At 40.7% G+C, this 25,229-nt stretch overlaps 1 protein-coding gene across 2 annotated transcripts; it reads left to right on the top strand.

Moving 5' to 3' along the window:
• Positions 1-1,048: 1,048 nt before the first annotated feature.
• On the top strand, positions 1,049-25,210 carry LOC125878904 (zinc finger CCCH domain-containing protein 7B-like). 2 transcript variants are annotated; one of them, XM_049560382.1, is made up of 23 exons: positions 1,049-1,260; positions 1,515-1,582; positions 1,682-1,718; positions 4,000-4,197; positions 5,776-5,934; positions 6,807-6,887; positions 7,330-7,389; positions 7,574-7,628; positions 7,726-7,877; positions 10,835-11,381; positions 13,005-13,066; positions 13,162-13,255; positions 13,374-13,535; positions 16,126-16,340; positions 17,940-18,040; positions 18,174-18,355; positions 18,496-18,584; positions 21,683-21,852; positions 22,040-22,145; positions 22,380-22,488; positions 23,814-23,950; positions 24,070-24,239; positions 24,416-25,210. In XM_049560382.1, exons 2-23 carry the CDS (start codon positions 1,524-1,526, stop codon positions 24,594-24,596), a joined length of 3,126 nt encoding a protein of 1,041 aa, XP_049416339.1. In that variant the 5' UTR covers positions 1,049-1,260; positions 1,515-1,523; the 3' UTR covers positions 24,597-25,210. The 2 variants fall into 2 exon arrangements, with proteins under 2 accessions (XP_049416339.1, XP_049416338.1); XM_049560381.1 differs by having other exon boundaries at positions 1,682-1,769.
• Positions 25,211-25,229: the final 19 nt, after the last annotated feature.

The following is a 25,229-nucleotide window of genomic DNA, read 5'->3' as shown; positions in this document are numbered from 1 at the left end:
ATTTTACAAAAAAATATTTTAGTTCATTAGTCAGTGTCAAGTGGAAACTTGATGTACTGATCCCTGAATGTAAAAAAAGTTTAATCAATCATTTAAATAAAAGAATATGAAACCTTACTATAAATATGATAATAAACAATTATACAAAAATTAATTTTAGGTCATTAGACGGCTACAGGTGGACACTAGATGTACTGACTCCTTGAATGTAAAAAAAAAAAAGTTTAATCGATCATTTAAATGAAATAAAAATAAAAAATAAAAACTTAGTATAAATATAATAATAAACAATTATACAAAATACATTTTTGGTCATTAGTCAGTTTCAGGTTGAAACGTGATTTACTGACAGACGTAAAAAAAAAAAGTTTAATTTATCAGGTAAATAAAATAGAAAATAGAAAATAACTGTAACTATAATGATAATTAATTAGAAGAAATTATACAAAAAATAATTTTAGTTCATTAGTCAATTTCAAGTGGAAACTTGATTTAGTGACTCTTAGATGTAAAAAAAAAAAAAAGTATATAAAATTACTGTAAATGTAATGTTAAAAAATTAGAGGAAAATACACAAAAAATAATTTTGCGTCAGTCAATTTCAGGTGGAAACTGGATTTACTTGACCCCTTGATTGTAACATAAAAAAAGTGTATTTAATTTGGTAAATACAATAAATAAACTTACTATGACAAACAATTCAAAATAAATTATTTAAAAATAATAAATAAATAAATAAATGTATGTACTTATTTATTAATATCTTTTTGTTTACGTTATTGTAGACTCTTCAACTAACCACGGTGGATATTTAGCCCCGAGTACAATCTGTCAGGAACCACTTGGGACATCGTGTTGATATTGAGGATTACACGGTTATTGTTCCTAAAATAGCTTGTGTCGTAATGTCAAATAAAGAACTAAAACAAACTGTGTGTGAATTCGTCGCAGAATAAAAACGTGTGTGTGGAAGTTATGGTGTGTATGCAGGAAGTGGTGCCTGAAAGAATGTACTGAGGGTTCAAACACATGTGTTCATTAAAGGGCCAGTGTGGAGGTTTGTGGGTGGCTCATGGGTGGACTGGGGCTGCTGGGAATCGAAACTTAACTGAGATATGTAAAGTCAGTCACGGAGCCTTGGCGGGACTCTGCCTCGTCGGTTTGCAGTGTCTCCACATCTCATCTGGCGAAAGTTTCTCCGTCTTTCCTCCTCGGATATTAAACTTTGCCTCGGTTCAATGAACTTCCTCACTTCATACGGTAGGTGTGTCTGAAGTTGGCCCACTCGCGCCATGATAGCCAGGGAAACAAAAGGGCTGAGGGGCTTGTATGCTGGGTATTAGTACTTATATTTAATGCTAAATGAATGTGACAGGCTCGGTGGGTGTCTGTGCAGGATGTGACAGAAGTGGTCAATTCTTGCTTTGTGCTCATGGAGGAAGTGGGGGGGTCACCAGCTACATTTCAACACTATCAACATCCATCCACTTGTGGTGTGTTTGTCCTCTCCCCAGGGAACAAGCATGGACCCTGCCAGACAGAAACGCAAGGAAGAGATAAGCAGATCTCTGATGTTTATACAGTGAGATGTGTTTCTATTTAATTTGAATGCAGACTGACTGAAAGTGAAACCTGCTCTGTCCCTGAACGACTCACATCCTTGACGCATCTTGTGTTGTAGATCTTCCTTGGCTTATCCAGAGCCAGAGGGCTACCAGGTACCAAACACAATGTCATGTCTGTCTCCACTGTCTCTTCACTCCTGTCCTGTGAGTTTTATGTGTCATCATGTTCAATCACTCAGTCATAAGTTGCTCCTGAGCTTTCTGTTTCCTAAAACGCCTCTGTCTTTGTTTTCATTCCTGGCTGCATGTCAAATCAAGGACTTCTTCCCATTCTCCTCTTGGAGGCCGCGTTGGGTTTCAGATTCCTTTCAAAGCTGTCGTAATACTCAGAGTAATCACTTTTGAAAGAGCTGCTGGTTGCTGTAACCATTCTTCCTGTCAATACCACAATGAAACTACTGCATAGATTCCTATGAAACTGTGCGTATTCATTGTCCCCCAGAGGACAAATCCTGCTAACTTGTCCTGTAGTCCTGACAGAAGGTTTATGTACTTGTATTTTAGTAATAATGATAATGCATTTTTTTTATAGTTGCCTTTCAGAGCACTCAAGGACACCTTACAAGACACAGTGAAAAAAAACAGCCATGTATCCATAGATGATAAAGTCAAACAATTCCATAATACACAGTAAAAGCTGATGAAACGACCACACAAAAAGCATAACCATAAATATTAGGTATAAAATCATCAGTGCAGGTGTCAATATGTGTGTCAGCATTATATGCCAGCTTGAAACACTGTGTTTTCAGACAGGATGTGAAAGTGACGTCATGCAGTTACAACAATCCCTGCTGGGTATTGTGCACTGACTGTGTCGTCTCATGATCAAACAGAGACTCAACACTGGACATCAACGCGTATATTATGCAGCAAGCATCACTGTATCTGTACATGACAAAAAATACAGAAGAAAATATTCATATGTATAGTTTATGTAGAATAAGCATGTCATTTATTATAGATGCTGCTGACTATGATACAAAAAACATGTCTTAAATTCAGTGTTACAACAATAAGGCCTTAAAAGTCATTAAATAGTCTTAAATTTGAGTTTGCGAGGTTAATTACTGCATGTATTTTTAATTTAATGTTTATTTGATTTGATCTAAATTTTTTTTTCTGAAAGTAAGTGAAGCTTTTCTATGTAAAAGTCCACATTTCTTTTTTTTTTTTTTTTTGCATTTTTTAGGATTATTTAACATATGTAGAGACTGAAAAAGATAAGGTCAAAGGGAAAAAATAAAATACATGCATAAAACATAGCAATATCAGGAAATAAGCGTCAATAATATAATGATAATATATTAAGAAATTTAAAGAACGGTTACAACTTAAAACCATATTACCCAGTTTAACCTTATTTTTATATCTATTTTCATTTATGTAGCCTACTTATGAAGACCATGAAGCCTTTTTGTGTTTGCACTGTGTAGCATTGGTATTTAATTGTCTGATTTATACGCATTAATAAAGAACATTTCCTTTAAACTTTAAAAAGCCCTAAAGAAAATAATAATTCACAGCCTTTTGTTTTCTAAAGGTGTTGTTTTACTTTACTGTGGTTTAATAAGTTTGTAAAACAGATGTAATGACACGTTTTTAAAGCCCTGATGCAGACCTGCAGTGCTCGAAACATGTCAGCTCTTTGAATGATTTAGCCGCTACAATAAAGGCTTCTTAATACTTCCTTCCTCGTTTTCTGTATTTTAAAAGTACCTGGATTGCCTTCCTGTGATCCCTGTTATTTCCTGTTCTCCATGAGCACCTGACACAAGATTCTGATCTACGTTTGATTGTACAGAGCAACAAGTTGTCTCTTTGTTTCTGAAAAATATTTATATTAATTTGTGATATCAGACGAAATCAGCATGGCGCCTGATTCTGATATTTCATTTTAAAGCCAACATCGGCCGATGCCACTGATGTTCCGATATTATCCTCCATCCCTAATGTAACATATTGTCTTTGCGAGCGCGTTAGCATTCTGACATTAGCGTTAAGCTCAAAGCAGCACAGTGCCAAAGTACAACCTCACAGAGCGGCTAGCATGGCAGCAGACTCTGCTGAAGCTTCATATTATTTCTTATATTGCAGTTATGATACAAAGGGAGCACCTTAGGGCCAGTGTGAACAGTGTGAATGTTTACAGCAACCAGTAAAGTAGACGTGATGGTATTTTAAAAGCCATTGTGCTAACTGTCCATGTGCATGTGTAGTGTGATCCAAGAGTAAAATAATAAAATTGACATGGTTGGGCTGCACAGGGTGGATATATAAACGGAATAAAAGCTTAACTGTGGGGTGTGACTGATCCAGTTTTTGGGACAAACAACCACTAGCATCTTATTTCCCTCTTTCTTTTTCCTCTCAGGACTTCCTGACCCGGTTAGTGTGCAACCTGCTTGAAGAGGGCAACGCTTTATTCAAAGACAGTGAGTGGGAGCAGGCGGTGAGGGAGTTCAGTGAAGGCTTGAACGTCTCCTGCTACGCTGCAGCCGAGGAGATCCAGATCCCCGAAGCTCTGCTGGAGAGCCTGTATGTCAACCGGGCTGCTGCCTACCACAGCATGGTGAGACACAGATTGTTTCAGTGCAGCTCAGACAGACACTTGTGGAGATGTAGACAGCTGTTTGACAGAATGTGTACAGCTGTGACTATGTACTGAGGGCTTGTGACAAACGCTCCTCCACACCCAAACCTGATCTGTGTGTGAGTCAGTCAGTTAAGGAGCCAGATAAAAGTGGATCGACCCATTATAATGACAGCTTAACTTGTAATCTTTAATACCCATTATTACAAGGCTTTGTTTGTTGCTATGGCTGCAGCTCTGATCATAGACGCCTAGCAGAAGCAATCAATAATTTTTAAATTAATATGTGTATTGATTTCTTCAGCATGTAGCAGTGTAATAAACTTTAAGCCTTAACATTTTAACGAGAGAGTTGTATAAAAATCCACTGCTGTACAGTTGACATGACATGGTCGAAAATAGCTACAGATACCAAAACTGTTTTTTGCTGTACAGTTTGGCATTTTATAGGGATTGACTCGCTTTTGGAGCCAGCTTCCTGAAGGAGTTTTATTCAGCAGTAATGACTTCCTCATTGTACATTATCCTTTGCCTAACATGCCAGTGGTTCGTCCATCACAGCTTCCTGTCAGAAATGTTTTTCACTATGTAAACTATTTTATGCTGTAGCGAGGGAAAGTCCATAAATAATGCAGTGCAGGGGATTTCACCACAGACACCAAGGCAGTACATGAATGCTTTGGGAGCGGGAGAGACACTTCATCAACATGATAAGAGTCACAGGGAGGTTTTAGCATGAGTTCAAGGGGAGGCCAAGGCGAACCTGGGAGGACCAGGACTAAATCTCAGGCCCAGTCCTCACAGACACAGGGGAGTTTAAAATGTAGTGTTTTCTGTGTTATTTAAACTGTAGTTTAGCTCACAGAAAATGGTTCTTCCTTTCTCCTTATCGTCTTCCTCTTCTTCTTCTTCTTCTTCTTTAAAACTCCTTTTATGCCGTCTTCATCTTCTTCTTCCTTTCCAATCTTTTTGCTTCTACTTCCCTCCTCTTCATCATCTGCCTCTTTCCTCTTCTTCTTCATCTTCCATCCTCTTCTTCTTTCCTCCTCTTCATCCTCTTCTTCTTTCCTCCTCTTCTTCTTTTTTCTTCTTCATCCATCCTCATCTTCTTCCATCCATCCTTCCTTTCTTCTTTTCCTTCCTTTTCTTCTTCATTCCTTATTTGTCTTTCTTCTTCTTTCCTTCTTCTACCATCCTTCCTCTTCTTCTTTGTCTTCTTCCTTATTCCTTTCCTCCTTCCTTCCTCTTCTTCTTTCTTCTTTGTCCTCTGCATCCTTATTCTTCTTCCTTTCTCGCCTTCTTCTTCTTCCTTTCTTCCTTATTTTTCTTCTTATTCTTCCTTTCTCATTTCCTTCCTCCATCATTTTCCAATATTCCTCTTCTTCTTTTCTTCCTCTTCCTCCTTCCTTATTCATTTCCTTCCCCCTTCTTCCTCCTCCTTCTTCTTTCCTCTTCATCCTCCTCCTTCGAACAACAAGCTGCTTATAAAAACGAAACTGATCCGACTCGAAATGTTTCAGTTCTGTCCTTTACTTTCATCTCTCATGTCTTCCACAGGGGGAATATAATCGAGGCGTGGAGGACTGCGACAGTGCTCTGAAAGTGTGTAAGGAGAGCCGCAGGGCCCTGTACAGGAAGGCACTCTGTCTGAAGGAGCTGGGGAAGTACAAGGAGGCCTACAACTGCACCACAGACTGTCTGCTCATCACTCGGCTGGTAAAGGAAGGGGAGGGTGAAAATGAAAACTTTAGATTGACCCTTTGAATGGTGATGGCTGGCCCTTAAAGTGAAATGCTTCTTTGTACCAGAGTAAACAGATGCAATATCATAGTGTAATTATATATAATAATATTAATTTTTCTGTTAGGATGAATCCCCATGAAATCTCCTAAATTTATTTGAGGATGACCAGCAGGTCAACAGTTGCAGTTTTTCAAACACTTATTTATGTCCAAGTGCACACAGAACTAGTGACATCGCCTTTGACCTTGGATTATTAATTTTTACTTGTTTAATTAGCAAATGCTACCATGGTAACGTGCTAAACAGTGATGGTGAACATTCTAAGCATTGAACCATTTTACTGTGATTACCGTGTAAACATCAGCATGTTAGCAAAGACACTGTGAGCGTGTTAGCATGCCAGTGTTAGCATTTAGCTTAAGGCACTGTGGCATACCATTACCATGGCATGTAGCACAGGGCTGCAGCCTGGAAACAGACCCACAGCTGCTGAGGCAAGGACGGTGTCTTTGTACATGGGATGCACGCTCCAACCACAGAACCACTGGGCCAGGCCTCTCCTTTGAAGATTCAGTTAACCCTAGATTCCACTGAGTGCACTTGTAATGTGTTCTGATTGCGGCTGCTCTAGACAACGTTGTTAATCCATCAGACATTTCAGAAGCCTCTCTCTGCTCCGCCAGTGACACAAATTATTTTTCTTGTTTTGTTTTAAGAGATTGAACAGTGTTTATAAGCATGAATTGAACTGGTTCTGGACATGCAACATTTCACATTTCCTTATGGTAACTGTTTCAGACTTGTCGCTGGTGCACTGGATTGATTTGTTTTTTTTCTGTTGACAGGACAAACAGGTGAATGAGCTCGCTCAGGAGCTGGCCGTCCATCTGGGACTGAAAAATCGGAAACCCTATGTTGGAGCAAAGGTTAGTAAAGTGACGACCAGTTAGATTTTGTTCTCTGCAGAAAATAAATGAATAATGTTTCTCAACCAGTTCTCAGTTTCTCAGTCTTCAGCTTTGTCATAGTCAGATAGGAGGCTGTCTAGAGTTGGGCAAGGATAAAATCTTGTAATTTCATATTGTGATAACAATACATAAATCATGACTTAGTGTCCTTGTAGTAAAAATGATTTAAGTGTGAATTAAATACCTTAAAAAAGTACATTGGTGTTGCAATTAAATATGTAAAGGGGATAATAGAGTCCAGAGATAATAAAGAAATGCCTACGACTGTAGATATGGTCAAGAAAAATCTGCGTATATTGTCTTATTGCCTAACTCCAGTGCAGACATGGTGCAGATTTGTCCTGACTTGATCCTCACTTTGCTGTGTCTCTCATATCTGGTCTGTTTTTGTCTTTCCCAGGAAGGTGCACTTATCATGAGAGGCGCTGCAAATGGAAACATGACTACTGAAGCCATCAAGGCAACTTTCTATTATCTTAAACATTTCACCACCATACATTAGAAAAAAATATGAAAAATAAAACAAATTTCCAAATTCCAATATTTCTAGTTCCCAAATGAGAAAACAGCTAATGTTTTTTTTGTTAAGCATTTAATCAGTTTCTCTTGTTTTCACATGCTTATTATATATTATATACTTCCAGGTGTCTGCTGCTCATGTAGGAAACGGTATGAATCCTCTGAGTGGCCTCGCACCAGGTGTGAACTCTTGAATCCTTTATCAAAATTATGTTGCATCAACAACAGGCAGCATGCAGTGTATGGTCTTAATAAATTCCATCCTGTTTCTCTTCAGTCCGTTTTCCCAGCATGTCTCCGTCCCCCAGTCCCTCCCCAACTCCTGCCGTCTCCTCGGTGGTGCTCGACACGGTGGACACGTTGGAGGACTGCGAACTGATGGGAGATGACTTGGACAGCCTGCTGGACTGCTTCCCCAACGAGCAGGAGGTGAAATATGTGTTTGTGCTGCGTTTGTCCTTGTGGAGTAGTAAACTAACCTTTGTCAGTGATAATGGAGTGAAGGAGTCCTTGATTGTGGAGGACTGCTTCACTGGGAGAGCATGTGTGATACACTGATACTGTCCAAGTCTTTAAAAGTGTGGGCATTACACACATGGTATTTTTGAAAGAACAGGTTTAATCATGTTTTAGTTCGTTTACAACACATTGCATACTTTTTCATTCATTCCAGTGCTGTAGAGTTCAACCTGTCGAGTCTGAGTCTTGCTTTGGATACCTAGCCATCACAGAAAACAATCTTTCAGCTTTTTATCTCTTACACACTGATGCCGTTGAAGTGTAGATGTGGAGGTCATGAAACAGATAATGGACAGTTGTTTGCTGTTTTATTGACAAATGTGCCCAGTAGGGAGGAAACATTAGAGGTCAGACTCTAAAAACAACAAGAATTAGGTTGTACGTTTTCCTTTATGGTTATGCGATGCAGGAATTGTTGGGTACGTAATGTTTGTGACAGTATCACCAGCGTAGCGGAACGTGAAAGCCAACCCCAGATTCACTCTGCTTGACATTTTGTCTCTCTTTATTTGCATTTTTTTTGGTGCCGTGCACACAGTTTTTATAGCTTCCTCTTGGATGCATGCTGCTGACAGTCTGACATCTGGTCACTACTTCTACAAAAACTCTTTTCTGGTTGTAATTCAACGTCATATCTCAGGAACAGAAGGGGAGACATTTGGTCAGATACTGAGTTGGTGACACTAATCTCGGTGTCCACCTTGGAACTGTACTGATTGTGTGGAGCAGAAGTATCAAACATACGGCCTGTGGGCCCAAACCAGCCCGCTAAAGGGTCCAATCCGGCCCAGTGGATGATTAGAGGTGCCTGATTTCAGGAGCAAGTTAAACAGTGCGTACTTCATGTAAAATTCTGCCTCAGAGGCTTTTCCACCCTGACCAGGACACAGCTCTCTGATATTACAGTGAATATTTAAACCCTCAGTGTGTAAAAATGGTGAGTAACAGTGACATCAGCGGTCAAATTCTAGATTGCAGCGCTCACTCACTCACCCCTCCCATCGGGTAAGTGATGGTGGCCTCGTAGGACAAAAAGCCTTGTGCAGACAGCAGAGTTTTTCAGGAGTATCTAGCGACGAGGTGAATATTTATTTAGGAATCTAAACCATGTCACGATATGTTATAGCTTACTAGTGAGATATAGGTTATCTGTGAGATATATGTTAGGAGTGTTTTATTTCTAATTGTTTTGGTAACACGAGCATTAGCACAGTAATGCTAAAATAACACGTTTTATGTGATAGTCGCGGCACAGTGCGGCAAATATAGGTTGGTACAATTATAATATATGCGATTCCAGAGTGTTCTTCCACAGAGAGATGAGGAAGAGGGAGAGGAGGAAGACCAGGGAGAGGAAGGGAGCGAGGGGGTAGAGGCGGTGCTGGAACAGCCAGGCGAAGAGGTGTGTCTCGGCAATCCAAATGGGAAGAGGAGCAGGAGAGGGTGGCAGCCTCCGCAGCAGCGTGAGAAGAATCAACAGATTAGGCTGTAGGCTAGGCTAACCATTTAGCTGTAGCTCTGGGATAACGTTAGCCAAGGCTAGGATAAGGTTAGCACGTAAACGTAGCCGTCACTCAGACTTAGACGAGAGGGAAAAGTAGTTGCAAACATGAAGCCAAAATGATTTTAAAATATCAGACTGAATTACCTGTCTAGCAGAAAGCAGGCAACCTCTGCATCCCTTGTGAAATCCTTCTCCTTCAGGAGTTCTTTCCACCTGGAATAAGCAACGGCGATATTCACTCACGTTTTGTCCTGTCCTCGCTTATCTGATCTTTTTCTTTTATTTGGTGGCATGGTTTCCCTCTTACGGGGCAAAACATATGTGTGGTCCTCCATTTAAAGTGCGACAGAATCATAAAAGTACAAAGCAGGTTCACGCAGAAGCGCCCCGGATTGATCTTCACCTTAACCGTCTCCAGTGACGGCAAGTTCTAGGTAAACGTAAAGCGCGTATATCCTTTTCGGCCACTGTATTCAAATATGGCGACGCAAGAGGGCAGCCTCCAGCAGACCGCGCCCTGCCTGTGTATATATAGAGAAATCATTCTAAGCCTATGAGAAAGCTTCCATTTGTATGTGAATTGCATTACACTTTAGTAAATATATATTTATGAAAGCAATAGTTATTTACTAATAAACAACCACATAAATTACACATTGTGACTTTAATGTCACCATGTTTAAAGCTATTGAACATTGTGCAAAATATTGTCAATCAGCAGCTTCAGTACAAAAGAATCTGTTTCAGGAAATATATGGATAAATGTACATGTAAGCAGGCTGACTGAAAGTGGAAAAACTGAGACATAGTGTTGCAATTGCACTTATTTTTAGTACGACATCGCAGGCTGTTCATCTGTTTTGTAAAAGGATGAACGTCTACAGAATGTACTTGTAATTCTATACACAAAAAGGGAAAATATTGGAGCTGATGGTACTTACAGGTCATTTTGAGATGGTTTTATTGGTTCAGATTGGGCTGTATGTGGCTCATGAACTAAAATGACTTTGACATCCCTGGTGTAGATCGTCTATGCTGTCAGGTTGAAGATCTGTGTGAAGCATCCATGTTTTAGAATACAATCTTTGCAGCAACATCCATATTTGAAGCATTATTTACTGTGATGGCTACAGATGAGTCTGGACGGACTTCAATGAAAACTGTGAATTGGCTGCCTGATAGAGGCATCTAACCACGAGGCGGCAGTTGTAGTTTTATCCAGCTACAGTCAGCCAACATCCCCCAAAAACTTTGTGTATCATCATTAAATTGAGCAGCCGTGTCACTTTGCTCATAGTTTTTTTATATTCTGTCCCTTATTGTCATCCATCTTCACGCCACTATACCTCTCCATGTTTTCCAGACCCCCACCAGCAAACACACAGTTACGTCTGTCCTGCCCGCCCCGACACCGCAGCTACCCCCGGCCTTCTTCAGCTCAGCTGTGAGCCCGCTCAACTCCCTGGACTCCTTTCCAGGTGGTGGCTGCAGCACCACTTCTGCGACACTGGATACCCTCGACGACCTGTTGACCTCTGGATTTCTAGTTGGTGTGGGCGCTCCGACCTTTACCTCCACGGCGCTGGATGCTCTGGACGGCCTTGATTCCTTGGATGACTTCTCGGATGCGACTCCAAATGCTGCTGCTATCGCTTTGAATGAGTCCAACACAGAATTAGATGCAGGGGGAAAGTCCCTCGATGATTTGCTAGATGAGTTAGATACCATAAAGACGGTGCCTGATCCAGGTGGTGGAGAAGTCCCTAAAAATATTGTGAAAGCTGCGGATCCGCTCGACTCCCTTGATGTCCTGGACATGTTTCCCTCAGTGAGAGGTGTCAGTACAGCTTTGCCAGCAGTCTCCTTCGGGGGAACAGGCCTGGACTCGCTCTCCAATTTCAGCTCTACTGGTGATTATGATTTCATGTCGAAGAGTGACTCTTCAATCGAAGAGTGATTAGAGCACTTAGAAAGTCAAAGTGTGGAGTATTTTCATATGAGATTCAAGCAACTTAAAGGAACAGTGTGTAAGATTTCGTGGCGATTTTGTGGCATCTAGTGGTGAGGATTGCAGATTGCAACCGGCTGAAACTTCTCCTGGTTAGAATTCCTTCAGTGTTCAGGATTCTTACCATGAGCTGAGTTTTTCCCAGAGGTCTCTTCCTCTCCAAAACAAACAGACCAGATGATTAAAACCAGGAAAAACACTAAATAAAGCAGCTTCACGTGTTCCTCTGACACTGTTTGGCATGTTAGAGACAGGCCGCCAGCCCAGTACCTGCTAAAATGTGCTCACCTTTTTTTCTATGGTAACTCAAGAACCAGATGTTCAGGAGGTTTTTACCAGTAGTCGAAATATCCACAGAGAGGTCTCTTTCTCTCTGAAAGAAACGGACCCGCTGATTTAATCCAGTAAAAACACTGAATGAACAGTTTCATATTAAAAATCAGACACGTCGTCGTAGAGGGGCTGCTCACTGCGGTGGCCAACACTAAAACGCAAATGGTTCCATCTAGAGTCAGTGTGTGGTTTGTCCATTTTGAGCTACTGTAAAAACATGGCAATCTCCGTGGATGAGGACCCGCTCCCTATGTAGATATAAACGGCTCATTCTTAGGTAACGAAAACACAATGATATTAATTTTCAGGTGATTATACAGTACATCAAGAAAATTAAACTTCCATCTATCCATTTTCATTCGCTTATTTGGGGTCAGGTCACGGGGGCAGCAGGCCCTCCAGACGTCCCTCTACCCAGCAACGCTTTCCAGCTGCTCCTAGAGAACCCCAAGGCATTCCCAAGCCGGATGAAATATGTAATCCCTCCAGTGTGTTCTGGGTCTGCCCCAGGGCCTCCTGCCAGTTGGAAGTGCCCGGAACACCTCCAATGGGAGGCGCCCAGGACGCAACTTGATTAGATGCCCGATCAGACACTCCTCCAAGAATCGCCTCCTTAACATGGTGGAGGGGTTTGCGGGTCCCCGTGAACCTGGGAGCTGTGTTGTCCGGGGCTAATACCCCCTGGTAGGCTCTCGCAAGGTAAAGTAGTCCCAGGGGACGGGCCAGACTTAGAGCAATTCAAGAAGACCTTGATGAAACGGCATATTCGGACTTGGAGGACCTCGCCCAGTATGGGGACACTGTGGCCCCCATGTGGAGCCAGACCTGGGGGGGAGTAGATAACATGGAGCCAGCACCCTGTGGGCCCACTACCTGCAAACACAGCATTCAAGGTTCGGTGCATTGTGTGCCAGGTGGCAGGCAGGGGCTGGACCTCTGGCGTGCTGATCCCTAGCGTCACGGACTGGCTCTGAGGACGTGGAACGTCACATCTCTGGCGGGAAAATTACACTCATTATATATTACATTCCACCTATACTAATATATTCCCCTAAATCCTACACACTGGACTTTAAGTGCTCCCTTTTTTAAATATTTAATACCACTCTTTGTTTGTAATAAATGAGCTAAAACATGTCCAAAGCATGTTCGCATTACATGTTTACATAATGTGTAATGTATTTCCTGTCAGGTATCACAGGCTCTCACGCTGCTGCAGCTCCAGTAATACGATCTCCAAAGAATAACTACAAAGTAAGACTGATTATCTGGTGTGTGTTTCCTGCTCTGCTGTTGTGTGTTTTGTTTGAAATTAACTGAAATCTCTTTGTCTTTCTGTGGCAACAAAGGAGAAGAATAATCAAGCACCACCTGCTGGCTCTAATCCATTGTCCTCCACCCATGATTTCCTCCCGGCCTGCTTTGCTTGTTACCCACGTATAGGTATGTCAGCAGTCCGGCTTCGTCTCAAATAACCCTTTAATATTTCCTGTTTGGAGCACGTCTTGAAAGGCTCTTGTGGTTTCATCTTCACCCTGAAGTTCTTCTTTTAATGTTGCAGGCAAAGGGGTGTATTCATTTGTTCACAAGCCAGACCTGGTTCACAAGTGTAAGCAGGACATTCTGTTGTGTAGACGAAAAGCAGATCATCCTTCAGAGTGGATCAGAGTGAGAAAGATTCCTACCCGGAGTTCCTTCAAGGGGCCGTTTGTACTTTGCAGAGGTAAAGCTCTCAATGGTTTCAGGATCTCTTGTGGTGAATCATCTGTTGGCAGCCAGTGTTCGTCGTTATTGGAGTTGAACTGGGGGGTATTCCAGAAAGCAGGTAACGTGAAAACTCAGAGTAAGTTAACCCTGAGATGAGGGAAACTCTGAGTTATCCGTTCCAGAAAGAGAGGTAACTGAAACTCTGAGGTAGTCACCATGGTAACAGACTCTGTGAACATAACCTGCTCGCTGGCAGGTTTTCTTCAATAAACCCTGAGTTTTTCTCTGTCTCCTACCTCTTACACGCTGTTTCATTTCCTCATTCATTCAGTCCGTGTCAAAGCTTGTATTGAAGTGCATTCATTAGCGGAGATTTACCATCTGTCACAGTCTAAATCCTGCTGGATATTAGTTTGTTACTCAGGACTGTCTTAAGTTACTGAATTTATGCACATCAATCATTTCTTTGGACCTCAGTTTTTGTCTTTACATTCAAATGTTACACAGCGAGAATTCACCCTCAGCTCAGAATCAAACCTCTGTCCTTTTTATATTTATTATTTTTATAACACTGTGCACAAGGATCAGACTGTCAGTCTGTCAGAGCAGCTCCCAAATGTTTATTGCACATAATGTGTAGGTCTAATTATTTAAATTTTAAAAATGGGTATGAAGCTTTAGATACGTAGTATCAATGACTAATGATCTCTGTCACTGATGTCATTGGTCGCACTGATGGAACATAACTCCTATAGCCTAATATTGGGGATTATATGTTCATATTTCTGAGTGAGCAATGGTGCAGCATTTCAGTGTCTTTAAATTTACTACATTTGTAGCTGAAATAAAGTCACTGAATGCTGTTGAGTCAAGATACAAATAGATGTCCAACATTTTAAAATCTACTGTATTTTAACCTCAACGTCTTTTCAAGTGCAAATCACCAAACATATTATTACTGGGTCACACTGTGAGTTTACAGGCATGTCTTTATGTCTTTGATCTATAGCCTAGCCTATATGTTTGAAATCTTCCTATTTTTCAGTTGCTGCCGCCTGTGTTTTTCGTGCACCGTCTGCTACACATGCATTAATATCTCTACATCCACTGGATTAAAATGGAGGCCTGTCTTTTATTTACCTGTTGCCATGGTGAATCGTGGAGTCGGAGCTCCATTGATGATGGCTTTTTATTGTCGGCTTAACTCAGAGTGAACATACTCAGAGTTGACTGAACTAACTCAGATCAGCTGTTCTGGAACCGGTAACTCAGAGTTTCCCATCTTAGGGTAAATCAACTCAGAGTTCAGGGTTAGACTCAGAGTTTGTTGAACCTCCTACCTGGAATACCCCTCTGACGTATCATGACAGCTTGGTGTGTTTTGTTTGACCTGTGTCTCTATACATTTATATTACGTCTCAGAACTTTACAAAAAGACTGACTTTGATAACTTCAAGGGATTGTTTTCCCACTGTGACTTATTTCTTACTCCTCCCATGGTTATGTCTGTGTAGAATAAAAGAATAAAAATAAATTTAAAAACCCCTTTTGTCTAAACTGACCAAAGGATTTCTGACCAGCTCGGCAGCCTTTCTAACGATGTACAACCCCCTGTCAAAAATGTTGGTGTGATATTTGACTCCGCCTTAAGTTTGACAAACTAAAAAAAGGCAGTATTAAAGCCATCTTTTTCCAACTCTGCACCATTTCCAAAATCAAGCCATTTCTCTCCCTCAAAGACCTGCAGACAGTCACTCACGCTCTCATCTCCTCCTATTTAGACTACTGTAACTCTCTATCACTCAGTCCTCTCTGTCCCGTCCTGATGTGTGCCTGTGTGTGCTGTGTCTCTAAATGTGAGCAGTGACAGTAATGTTGCTTCTTATGTGTGTGTGTGTGTTTTTAGCATTTTATTCCTTTTGTGCAGCACTTTGGTCAACGTGAGCTGCTTTTAAACTTTATAAATGAGTTTGAGTTGAGATGTAACCAAACAGAGACAGTTTCTTCACAGACAGCCAGAGACAAAACATACGTGAGTGTTTTATGACAGTTGACAAGCTAATTCCTTCAACAGACCTTTGGAATGCAGGGAGAGGAGTTCACGTCTCGGAGGTCACACATTGCTCGTCGTATTTTATGGCCCAAATAGACTGCTGGTCTGACCTCGAGCAGGAAATGAGCGTTAATCATTTGCTGACAGGATGCAAGAAGGAAGAGTGTCCCAGTGGCTCAGTGTGCTCTCTGCACATGGTGCTGGGTGTCATCACAGCAGCTATTATGATATCTGAGTTTTGGCAGTGATGCAGAAACTTTTGTGGACACCTTATTATGTTGAGTAAAGCAACAGGTTTTAGTTATTCTAGCAGCACTGCACTATATAGATGGTAATGTCTGTCCATAGGTCATTGTTTGTCAGTTGGTCCTCCACTTTGATCCAGACGGAAATATCTCGAATACTACAGACATAGGCTGAATCCAAATGTCCAGACTTCACCGCACTTACACACTCCCGGGCTTTGTTCAAGTTCAGTGTCTCTGGTTCCTGCATCAGAATATTACTGCAATATTACTTTTCACATGAGCTGTGTTTTCTCTTTACGTTTCAGAGCTGCTGAAGTCCGGGGCTCTGGCCCGGTGTCAGTACGGAGAGGAATGCACATTTGCCTACAACCAGCTAGAGATAGACGTTTGGACAGAAGAGAGGAAGGGGACGCTGGACAGAAACCTGCTGTTTAAAACTGCAGACCTCAAACCAGATCCTGTGAACAGCATCATCCACCTTCTGCAGGAGCACAAAGGCATGTTCCTGTTCCTCTGTCAGGTTAGTGCCATTACACTGTTTATACAATTATTATTATTATTATTATTATTATTATTATTATTATTATCATTATAAAAACCTTTTAAATCTCAAGTCTTGTCTGTTTTACTTAATTTTTTATAATGTGTATTTCTATTTTATAATTTGCTTCTTTTTTTTATATATTATTCATTAGTTATGGATTTGTTTTTTTTTATGTCTTGCTGTTTACTTTGTTGTAGTTGTTGTTTTGACCACTGAAATATTTACAGTTGTTTTATGTATTTGGACAGTAATGATGATAATAATAATAATAATAATAATAAAGAATATTTCATATATAATTATGAAAAATGTTTTTTAAAAATAATATTTAAAAAATTAAATTAAAAATTAATATTACAATTTTTAAAATCGACTTAGAAATACATTTTTAAAAATTTGACTTATTCATTAGTAAATAAACACATGCATAAATGCAAGAATAAATCTGGAAATAAATTAATAAATATTTAATTAATAATTAAAAGAATAAATAAAAGTATTCTCAGTGCAGTTCTAAATCCAGTTATTTATTTCTAGCTTTCAACTACATTTTAAATAGATTTTTAAATTCAACTATGTAATAATGAATTAATTAATGTATTTTTAAATGACATACTTATTTACTGTTGTTTTTTTTGTTGTTTATATAGCTCCCTTTTAATCTGAACTATTAATTGATTAATTAAGATGTCTGTAAATACGTTTTACAATTACTCTTTTCATTGCTCATTGTAATATCAATAATGAATTATCTTTTTAATTTAGTCTATTTATTTATAGATCAGTAAATTTATAAACACATTAATTAATGCTTATTCTTATTGTACAATTAATTATAAATTAATTAAATGCTTTATTACAATTTCCACAATGCAGAAAAGAAAATGTAAGTAATTAAATAAATAATAAATTAATGAATTAATAAATATTAGTTATTAATCAAGGAATACATTAAGTGAATTAATTTAGAAATTTCCTGCAAATATAGTGTTATTTTTGTATGTATTTACACTTTCATTTATTAATGTGTGTCAACATTTTTATTTCTGTTTTTTTCTATTACTTTTTGTCAGTTTTTGTTTGAGAATCAGATTGTACTGACATCATTAAACTACAAACACAAACATCTACCAATAAATAGTGGTTGAAATGTAGAAATACAGAATTAAGTAGTTTTAGATGTATAGAAATGTGAGCAAGTGTCCCAATTTTTCGAATTGTTTATGTACATGTATATTTAGTTGGTTCATTTATTAAAATACTAATTAAATTTATTGGTATTCTGTTATTAAGCACAAACTCGAGTCTTAGTCGTACAGGCGAACAAGAAGAACCAGTAGCCAGTGTTTGTTCTGTCCATTGTCCCACTGCATTACTGTATTTATGATTTCAGTCTTCATATGTCTGTTTGTGTCTTTAACGTTTACACAGCATTTTGTTGTGTCAGATTTATGTATCAATATCATGAATCATTTAAGATCATCACCTCTCAGTCTCTAAATGTGTCTTTCTGTGTTTCCGTCTTTCCTCTTGTTTGTTGTTCCTTCTTTTATTTTCGTCCCTGTGTCTCCGTAGGTATGCTATGACAGTAAACCTAGAATCATCAGTAACCGCTCTAAAGACAATCACACCATCTGCTCTAACCTGGACGCTCGCCACAGCTTCGATGCCAATAAGTGAGCATGTTTACAACATAAGTGTCACTTAGAGTCCTCATCCTCTGATCATCATCATCATCATAGCTCTCTTCTCCTTATGTCTTTCACTCTATCTTAAATGCATTCTGATTTGTCCCTCTCTGTCCGTCAGGTGCTTGGCGTTTGTGGTGAGGACCCACAGTGTGAACTACAGTAAGGTGCGGCCGCTGAGCGTCAAGCGCCACTTGGATTTGTGCCCCAAAGCCATCCGGTATGGCTGCCAGAGAGAGGACAGCTGCTGTTCTGCCCACTCCCCCATAGAGCTGAAAACATGGAGGGTGCAGCGGGACACAGGTGCAGACTGTCAGACACATGCAGTAGGAATAAGAATACAATCAATAGCCTGTGCTGTTTCTCTTAAAACAAGTGTTGACTTTATTTCTCTATGTGTGTGTGTGTGTGTGTGTGTGTGTGTGTGTGTGTGTTGTTTTCAGGTATCAGCCCAGATGAGATCGTAAAAATATCCATAAAGTATCAAGACAAACAGGATCAAGCAAACTCAAGCAAACAGAAAGGAAATAGAGTAAGAAAGCATTTTTTGTTTCATAGTTTTATTGAAACAAGACAATGTCCAGACTTGTCCAGCATACCTCCCATTTGTTCTTACTGTAGTAAATGTAATTAACCTGCATGTTGCAACAGTGACCCCATGGGCCTTTCTCCCTACCCTCCTTTACTCCTCCGTTTCCACATTCACGCTGAGGGAAGTGGAACAAATACATATGGATAACATAAAATGAGACTAACTCTCGTTTTTCTCCATGGTTACAAAAAGTTATGACAATCCCTTTTTCCACTGCAGAAAGGGAAGTTGGTCCTGTAGCTGGCTGCTGTATTGATACTCTAAACCAGGAGTACGCAACCTGTGGCTCTGGAGCTGCATACGGCTTGTTAGCCCCTCTTCAGTGGCTCTATGTGACTTTTACTAAGAATTATATGGAAATGAATGAGTTATTTTTTAACGTTTCAATTTTTCATTGCTGTAGGCTCGTCCTTTATACAGTGGTAAAAATGTATCCATTCATTTTCTGTAACCGCTTATCCTGTTAGGGGTCAGGGGTGTGGTGGAACCTATCCCAGCTGACATTGGGTGACAGGCGGGGTACATTCTGGACAGGTCACCAGTAGAGGTGTAACGGTACACAAAAATCTTGGTACCTCAGTACCAAGTAAGTCACGGTTCGTTTTTAATATAACTATTAAATATCTTTTACTTATTGGTAACCTTATTAAAACATACCACCACAGCAGTTAACTCTTTTTACACAATTTTTGAATGAAACAAATATATATAAAATCCTGCTTTTTCACATTGTTTGAATAAAAATAGAAATATAAATTTCTGCTTTAACAGTTTTACTCAATAAAAAGTATAGTGCAGCTGGTCAGCTTTAAAGCCTGCTCAGATTCAGTTTTACTAGGAACTTACTTAGCTTTCCCACTTTGTTAAAGTGCAGGAAACAAAACATGCTTATATCTAAAGTGCAGCTTAAACAATTTTACTCAACTCCAATGGTGTTGGTTATTTCTTTAGCGCGATGGTCAGGGAAACGCTCTTTCTTTTTAAACGACGACGATATCGTAGTTTGCACCAGATTGCTTTTTCTAGTCGTGCCAGTTAACGTTTAAACTCGGGTGGTGTCACTTTAGATGCGTTAGCATGTTAGACGTGTTTCCAAGTACATACCCGACCGCTGTTCTGCAGTGCCGGCACACTGCTTTTGTCTTGTCCACTTGTTTATTTCCATCTTCGTATTTTACCCTGAAACCAAAGTGTCCCCAAACGGAGGACTTAAGGTGTGGGGGTGGGTCTTCAGGTTCGTCAGGCTCACTTGCCATGTTGTCAAAATGCCAGAATGCGCTGCACAAAGTGAAAGCGGAGATTTACGGTCGGACTCGATCCGTCACTCAATTATGTCCGTCGGGGAACTAGATATTTTAAATGGTTCGGCTCGCAAAAACGGAATTAAAATAAAACAAAATAAAATAAAATAATATCCTGCGCCCAGTAATTCGGTACAGGGTCGTGCCGAACCGAAAGTCGCGTACCGAACGGTTCGACACAAATACATGTACCGTTACGGTCCTAGTCGCCAGACAATCAAAGGGCTGACACATAAGCCCTTTTTAGATAGGAGTTGTGCAAATTTGCAGGAAAGCCCAATCAGTCTTTTTTCAGCATTGGCAGTATAAAAACAAAATCGGGGAGTGCAGCAAAATGCCGCCTACCTACTTTTGTTTATACAGAATGTGCTTTTTTCGGGGCAATGGGGGGCGTGAGCAAGTAACAAAACGTGTAGCTCAGCGTGTGACATAATCAGTGATGTGGGAGGGAAGCCACGGCTGGTCAGTCCTTCAGCGATTCTCTCATTAGTTGACCTGTTCTTCACCGTCCCCGTCATCTGACAGTTAATGGCCTCTTCGTTTGCGAGAACAAGGAGGGCGCGCAATTCCTTGTCTCCCCAGTTGCTCATCTTTACAGCGTCTGTCAGGTTTGTGTTTCCCTCTTGCTACTAGCTGCTCGCTAATTCCTGCTATCAGCTGTTTCCTGTTTATCCACCACCAGTGGGTCGCATGTGTGGCGTCATCAACAGCTCCTCCCACAAGTCTTCAACAGCCCCTCCCATTGCGGAAGGCCGCCTCGGTCTTTTTAAACCAAGAAGGTTCCGCCAATGTCTACCCTACGAGATGGAAAATTGGGCGACTTGGATCAACTCGCCAATCCAGCTCTGTGTGTCGCAGCTTGACGGCAAAACGGCCCAACATTCGCGGAAAATCTGGCAGTGTAAAAGGGGCTATAGAGACAGACAACCATTCACACTCACATTCAGACCTACGGACAATTTAGAGTCACCAATTAACCTGCATGTCTTTGGACTGTGGGAGGAAGCTGGAGCACCCGGAGGAAACCCACGCTGACACGGGGAGAACATGCAAACTCTGCACCTCTGCACCACCGTGCTGCTACTATGACCTGGTTCCCTCCCCTTAAGTTTGGTGAACCTAAAAAGCGGTGGAGTCTCCCTCGCTAGGCTAGCTATTGATTCCAAATCCAAAAAATAGACGTTCTCAGAGGAAAACAAAGAACTTAATAGTGCAATATAATCATAAAAAGCCAACTTGTGCTAAAACAGTGGTTCCCAACTGGTGGGTTGAGGTCCAAAAGTGGGTCACGGGTCCATTCTGAATGGAACGCAAGTGACTCGCAAATGTGTAAAGTTTGTAAAAACCACACTTTATTTTGAAGTAAAGTGAATTTCCAGCACAGAGCTTTTATTTTGAAGTGCTGTTTCCTGCTGTAGAGCGAGTGACTAACAGACAGCTACTTAACAGAGACATCAAACTAGCTGTGATGTCCAAGCAAGTGTGATACTGAATGTTTTTAACTGTGTGGACCTTGAACTAATGGCTGAGGAGATAACTGGACCCTGTGACTGGACCAGTTGGGAAACACTGACCTACACTTTAACGAAGGGTGCTTCATTTAGTGGGAAGTGTCCAGTTTGGGAAAGGCCTATCAAAGGTTTTTGATTTGTTTTTGAGCTTAAAAGTGAAAGATAAAGAAGAAATGTTGTTAAATGACTATCACGCTTATCTTTCTTATCATTTAATGTTGAGCAGTTGTCTTCTGGAGGTGGTGGGAGCAAACAAAGAGGAGGAGGAGGAGGAGGAGGAGGTGGGAAGAATCTGAATATGAACATGAAGTTTGCCTGCTCTTATTGCTGGCGGGACGGCCTGATCAGTGAACCAGACAAAACCCTCAAATACTGCAATGCAAAGGCCAGACACACGTGAGTACAAAATGATATATAAGCAGAGTTTCCCCATCACCCAAAGATTTATCTTCAAGCCTGTCTGATAAAAAGGTGAAAGGTTAAATGTTGCACACATATACAACTGGTAAATCACAGTGAGTCAGAACAATCCACTTATTTCCCACCTCATATTTTTGTCCTCTTCTTGTGTCGTCACCTTCAGATGGAGTAAAGAGAGGTGGGTGCTGCTGGTCAAGTCCTTGGAGAGAGGTAAATGGGTTCAGGTTCGACCGCTGCCACATGCCAAGAACTTCCCTGTGCAGTATGATGTAGGTCTTCCTCTGCTCCTATGCACTTTCATACAAGTAGTTTCAACCAAGCAACAATCCCACACTGATGAGCGATGGTCTTTCTTGCATTGCTTGTCTTTTATGTTTACAATATTTTATATACCTGGTGCTTTAAGATGACATTTGTAAGTTTGCCTGATGTCGTGGTGTTTGTTAAAGGTTTGTACAATATATTGTGATGTGTGTTAACAGCTGCACGTTTTCTCCTGGCAGATATGTACCCAAATTTTGGAGAAAAGAAAATGTAACTACTCTGGAAACTGCACCTTCGCTCACAGCCCGGAGGAGAGAGACATGTGGATGTATATGAAGAATAATGACTGTGAGTTATTAGAATAGTGTTTTTAAAAGAGCACTCCACTGACTCCTTCAACACTGACTACATATAAATGCACAAAATATTCATATGTTTGCCCTTATTCTGAAAAAGACAGTATAACCTCTAAGCTGTTTACATTTCGAATGAAAATAAATGTTCCACTAATACTCCTGTTTACACGGAGCAGCACACACTCCCGTTAACATGTCATTTATGACGTCAAAATGTTGGAAGAGGAGCGGCTTGTCATTTTGCTTCTTTGCGTAAAAATAGGATTTCCACTGGTGGCAGAGTTGTTCCACTGTGCAAACACACTCTACTGCGTTTAATCCTGCAACCACCTTCCTGAAAAGTTCAGCATTGCAATATTTGCTCATATAAAAAAAAACTTCTTGGTATTCAAGTCTTTAATAATGTTTAAAAGTAGGTGGATTCTTCCTTCCCTACCAGAAAAGTGTTTTTTTTCTGCCCAACGCAAGCATGATGACGCACAGAGCTGTCCGTTACTTATAGAATACATCCTGTGGATGCACTGGGATGCATCATTAGTGATGTATCCCGGGATCATCGGGTGTTTCGGGTCTTTTCAAACATCAGACACCCTCACCCAGGCGACCCAGACGGGGGTGATCAGTCCCCGGCTTGCATCCCAGCACCAATTGACCACGGGGTTTCCCTCCTCAGCCAGAGCCACCTACTGTAGTGGTGCTCTCTCTGCGGCGACGGTACTCTTTTTAGCCAGCCCCACTATCCCCAGCTTTGTAAGGACCCTGCAGAGTGACCTGCCTGCAAAGCCCCGACATCCCACTGGAAACAGGCAGGAGGCTGTGTGTAGCAAACTGCAGTAGAAACCCCAGTTGAGACGCATATTCTGAATGCTCTGCATACATGTCCACAGAGTGCCATTAAAACCTGAATAATCTCACTTATCTTTTTGGGAACAGTTCTGAATAAGGCTTAATTCTGAACATCCAAAGGGAATACGCTGCTTGTATGACTCAGAATTTTGTCATGTTCGGAATAATTGTGGGATATTAGTGTGCACGTAAATGTGGTCACTGTCAGGTTCACGATGGACAGTTAAATTCCTCCTCCTTGACCAAACCAGAGGTCTCATTTATAAAACAATGCGTAGGATTCACACTAAAAATGTACATACAAAAGCCAAAAATGGCATGTGCCAAAAAATATTAAACTGTTTCTGCAGTCAGGCTTCCACCTCACCATCTGTGTCACCAATTTCCTGTCTCCAAAATATTCGTAAGCAATAAGTCTGTTTTTATAGATAACAACTTAGAGTGATAACATATTTGTCTTTATGCCTGCAGTGCGTGAAATGCAGCAGATATACGACATGTGGCTGACATTAACCACCCAAAACCGCCAAGCAGACGGAGCCTCGATCACCCAGCCTGTACCAGAAGAGAAATACATCGTCATGCCAACTGACTATGCTGAGCCAATGGTGGGTACACGTTTGTTTTCAAAGACCAGAAGCAGTTACACTGAAACGTACACGTCGTGCTTCCTGACTGTGCATCTGAAAGGAGACAATGACGCTGTTGCTTCCTCTTTGTATTTCAGAGTGGCTTCCACTGCCGTCTGTGTGGTAAGCACAGTAACAGCGAGCGGCAGTGGCAGCAGCACATCTCCACTGAGAAGCACAAGGACCGAGTGTTCAGCTGTGAGGGAGAAGATGAAGCTCTGACGTGGAGCTACCGATTCCCTGGCCCGTGCTTTGAACTCTGCCCCAAGTAAGACCTTTACCTGGATCAGTTTTGGGGTTCAGTTCGTGTAAAAAAAATAATTCACAGCTAAAGGCAACTGGTTTGAGTATCTGAGAAACCCAAAGATACACTTAACACCCTCTGAATTTCTATCTTACTGATCTTTTCAGCATGTCAGTGTTGATGATGTTAATATTTGACAGGTTGGATGGTGGCTGTCCCGATGGTGTGAGCTGCGACTTCGCCCACAGCGTAGAGGAGCTGCAGGAGTGGACAGAGAGACGAGATCTGCTGCGGCGGAAGTTGGCCAAAGCCAGAGAAGACGTGCTTATCATGCCTGATGAGTTTGACTTTGGGAAGTACAACTTTCTACTTCAGGGCTGAGGAGATGTTTTTTTAACTTAACAAGCTGATAACTGCCAAACTAGCATTTAAGTTTATTTTTAAAATCAGGACCAAAGTTCAGCAGGTGATGTGATGAAACTAGCAGTTCCAATTTTCCTGCCAAAATCACTTGGAATAAGACACAAAGCACATTTATTATTTGCATTCCCTGACATGCCATATACTCTTTACTTTAAACTGGTAATTGTGTGTATTTCTTGTTACAGTATGGAACATTTTCAGACCGACTTGTATTGCTCATGGCTGTTCTGCTGAGACATCGGTAAAGAAAGTTTCTTAGTGTTGTGAATCTAAGGCTCATGTTGGTGCCACAGCAGATACACACACACACCGTTCACCACAGGGTATTCTTAAAAAGTTCATATGTAACCATGCATTCAGCCTTTTGAAAAATGTTTGTTAAATTTTAGTTTTACTCTTTTCTCCTCTGTTTGAGTCCTGTTTGAGCGGGGAGTAATATTTACAGCTTTCATTCCATAGTTCACTAAGAGAGAGTGGGTTCAAGGCCTTTTACTGTGAATTGAAATAATCCTCACAAATGATTTCTCAAAGTCTCAATAAAAATTGTCACGATCAGTTTGTACTCAAGCAAAGATGTAATGTGGATTTGTT

Source organism: Epinephelus fuscoguttatus, linkage group LG19, assembly GCF_011397635.1.
Source record: "Epinephelus fuscoguttatus linkage group LG19, E.fuscoguttatus.final_Chr_v1".
NCBI classification, from domain to species: domain Eukaryota; kingdom Metazoa; phylum Chordata; class Actinopteri; order Perciformes; family Serranidae; genus Epinephelus; species Epinephelus fuscoguttatus.
The sequence above is the reverse complement of the archived record's forward strand: the minus strand, read 5'-3'. Positions and strand labels throughout refer to the sequence as shown.

Bases quoted from the DNA above. Each gene is read 5' to 3' on its own strand.
- LOC125878904 (XM_049560381.1), top strand. From the start codon at position 1,524: ATGGACCCTGCCAGACAGAAACGCAAGGAAGAGATAAGCAGATCTCTG. The intron at 18,356-18,495 runs GTGCAGACTGTC...TGTTGTTTTCAG, and splicing joins GAGGGTGCAGCGGGACACAG to GTATCAGCCCAGATGAGATC. The intron at 23,951-24,069 runs GTGGGTACACGT...TTTGTATTTCAG, and splicing joins CTGACTATGCTGAGCCAATG to AGTGGCTTCCACTGCCGTCT.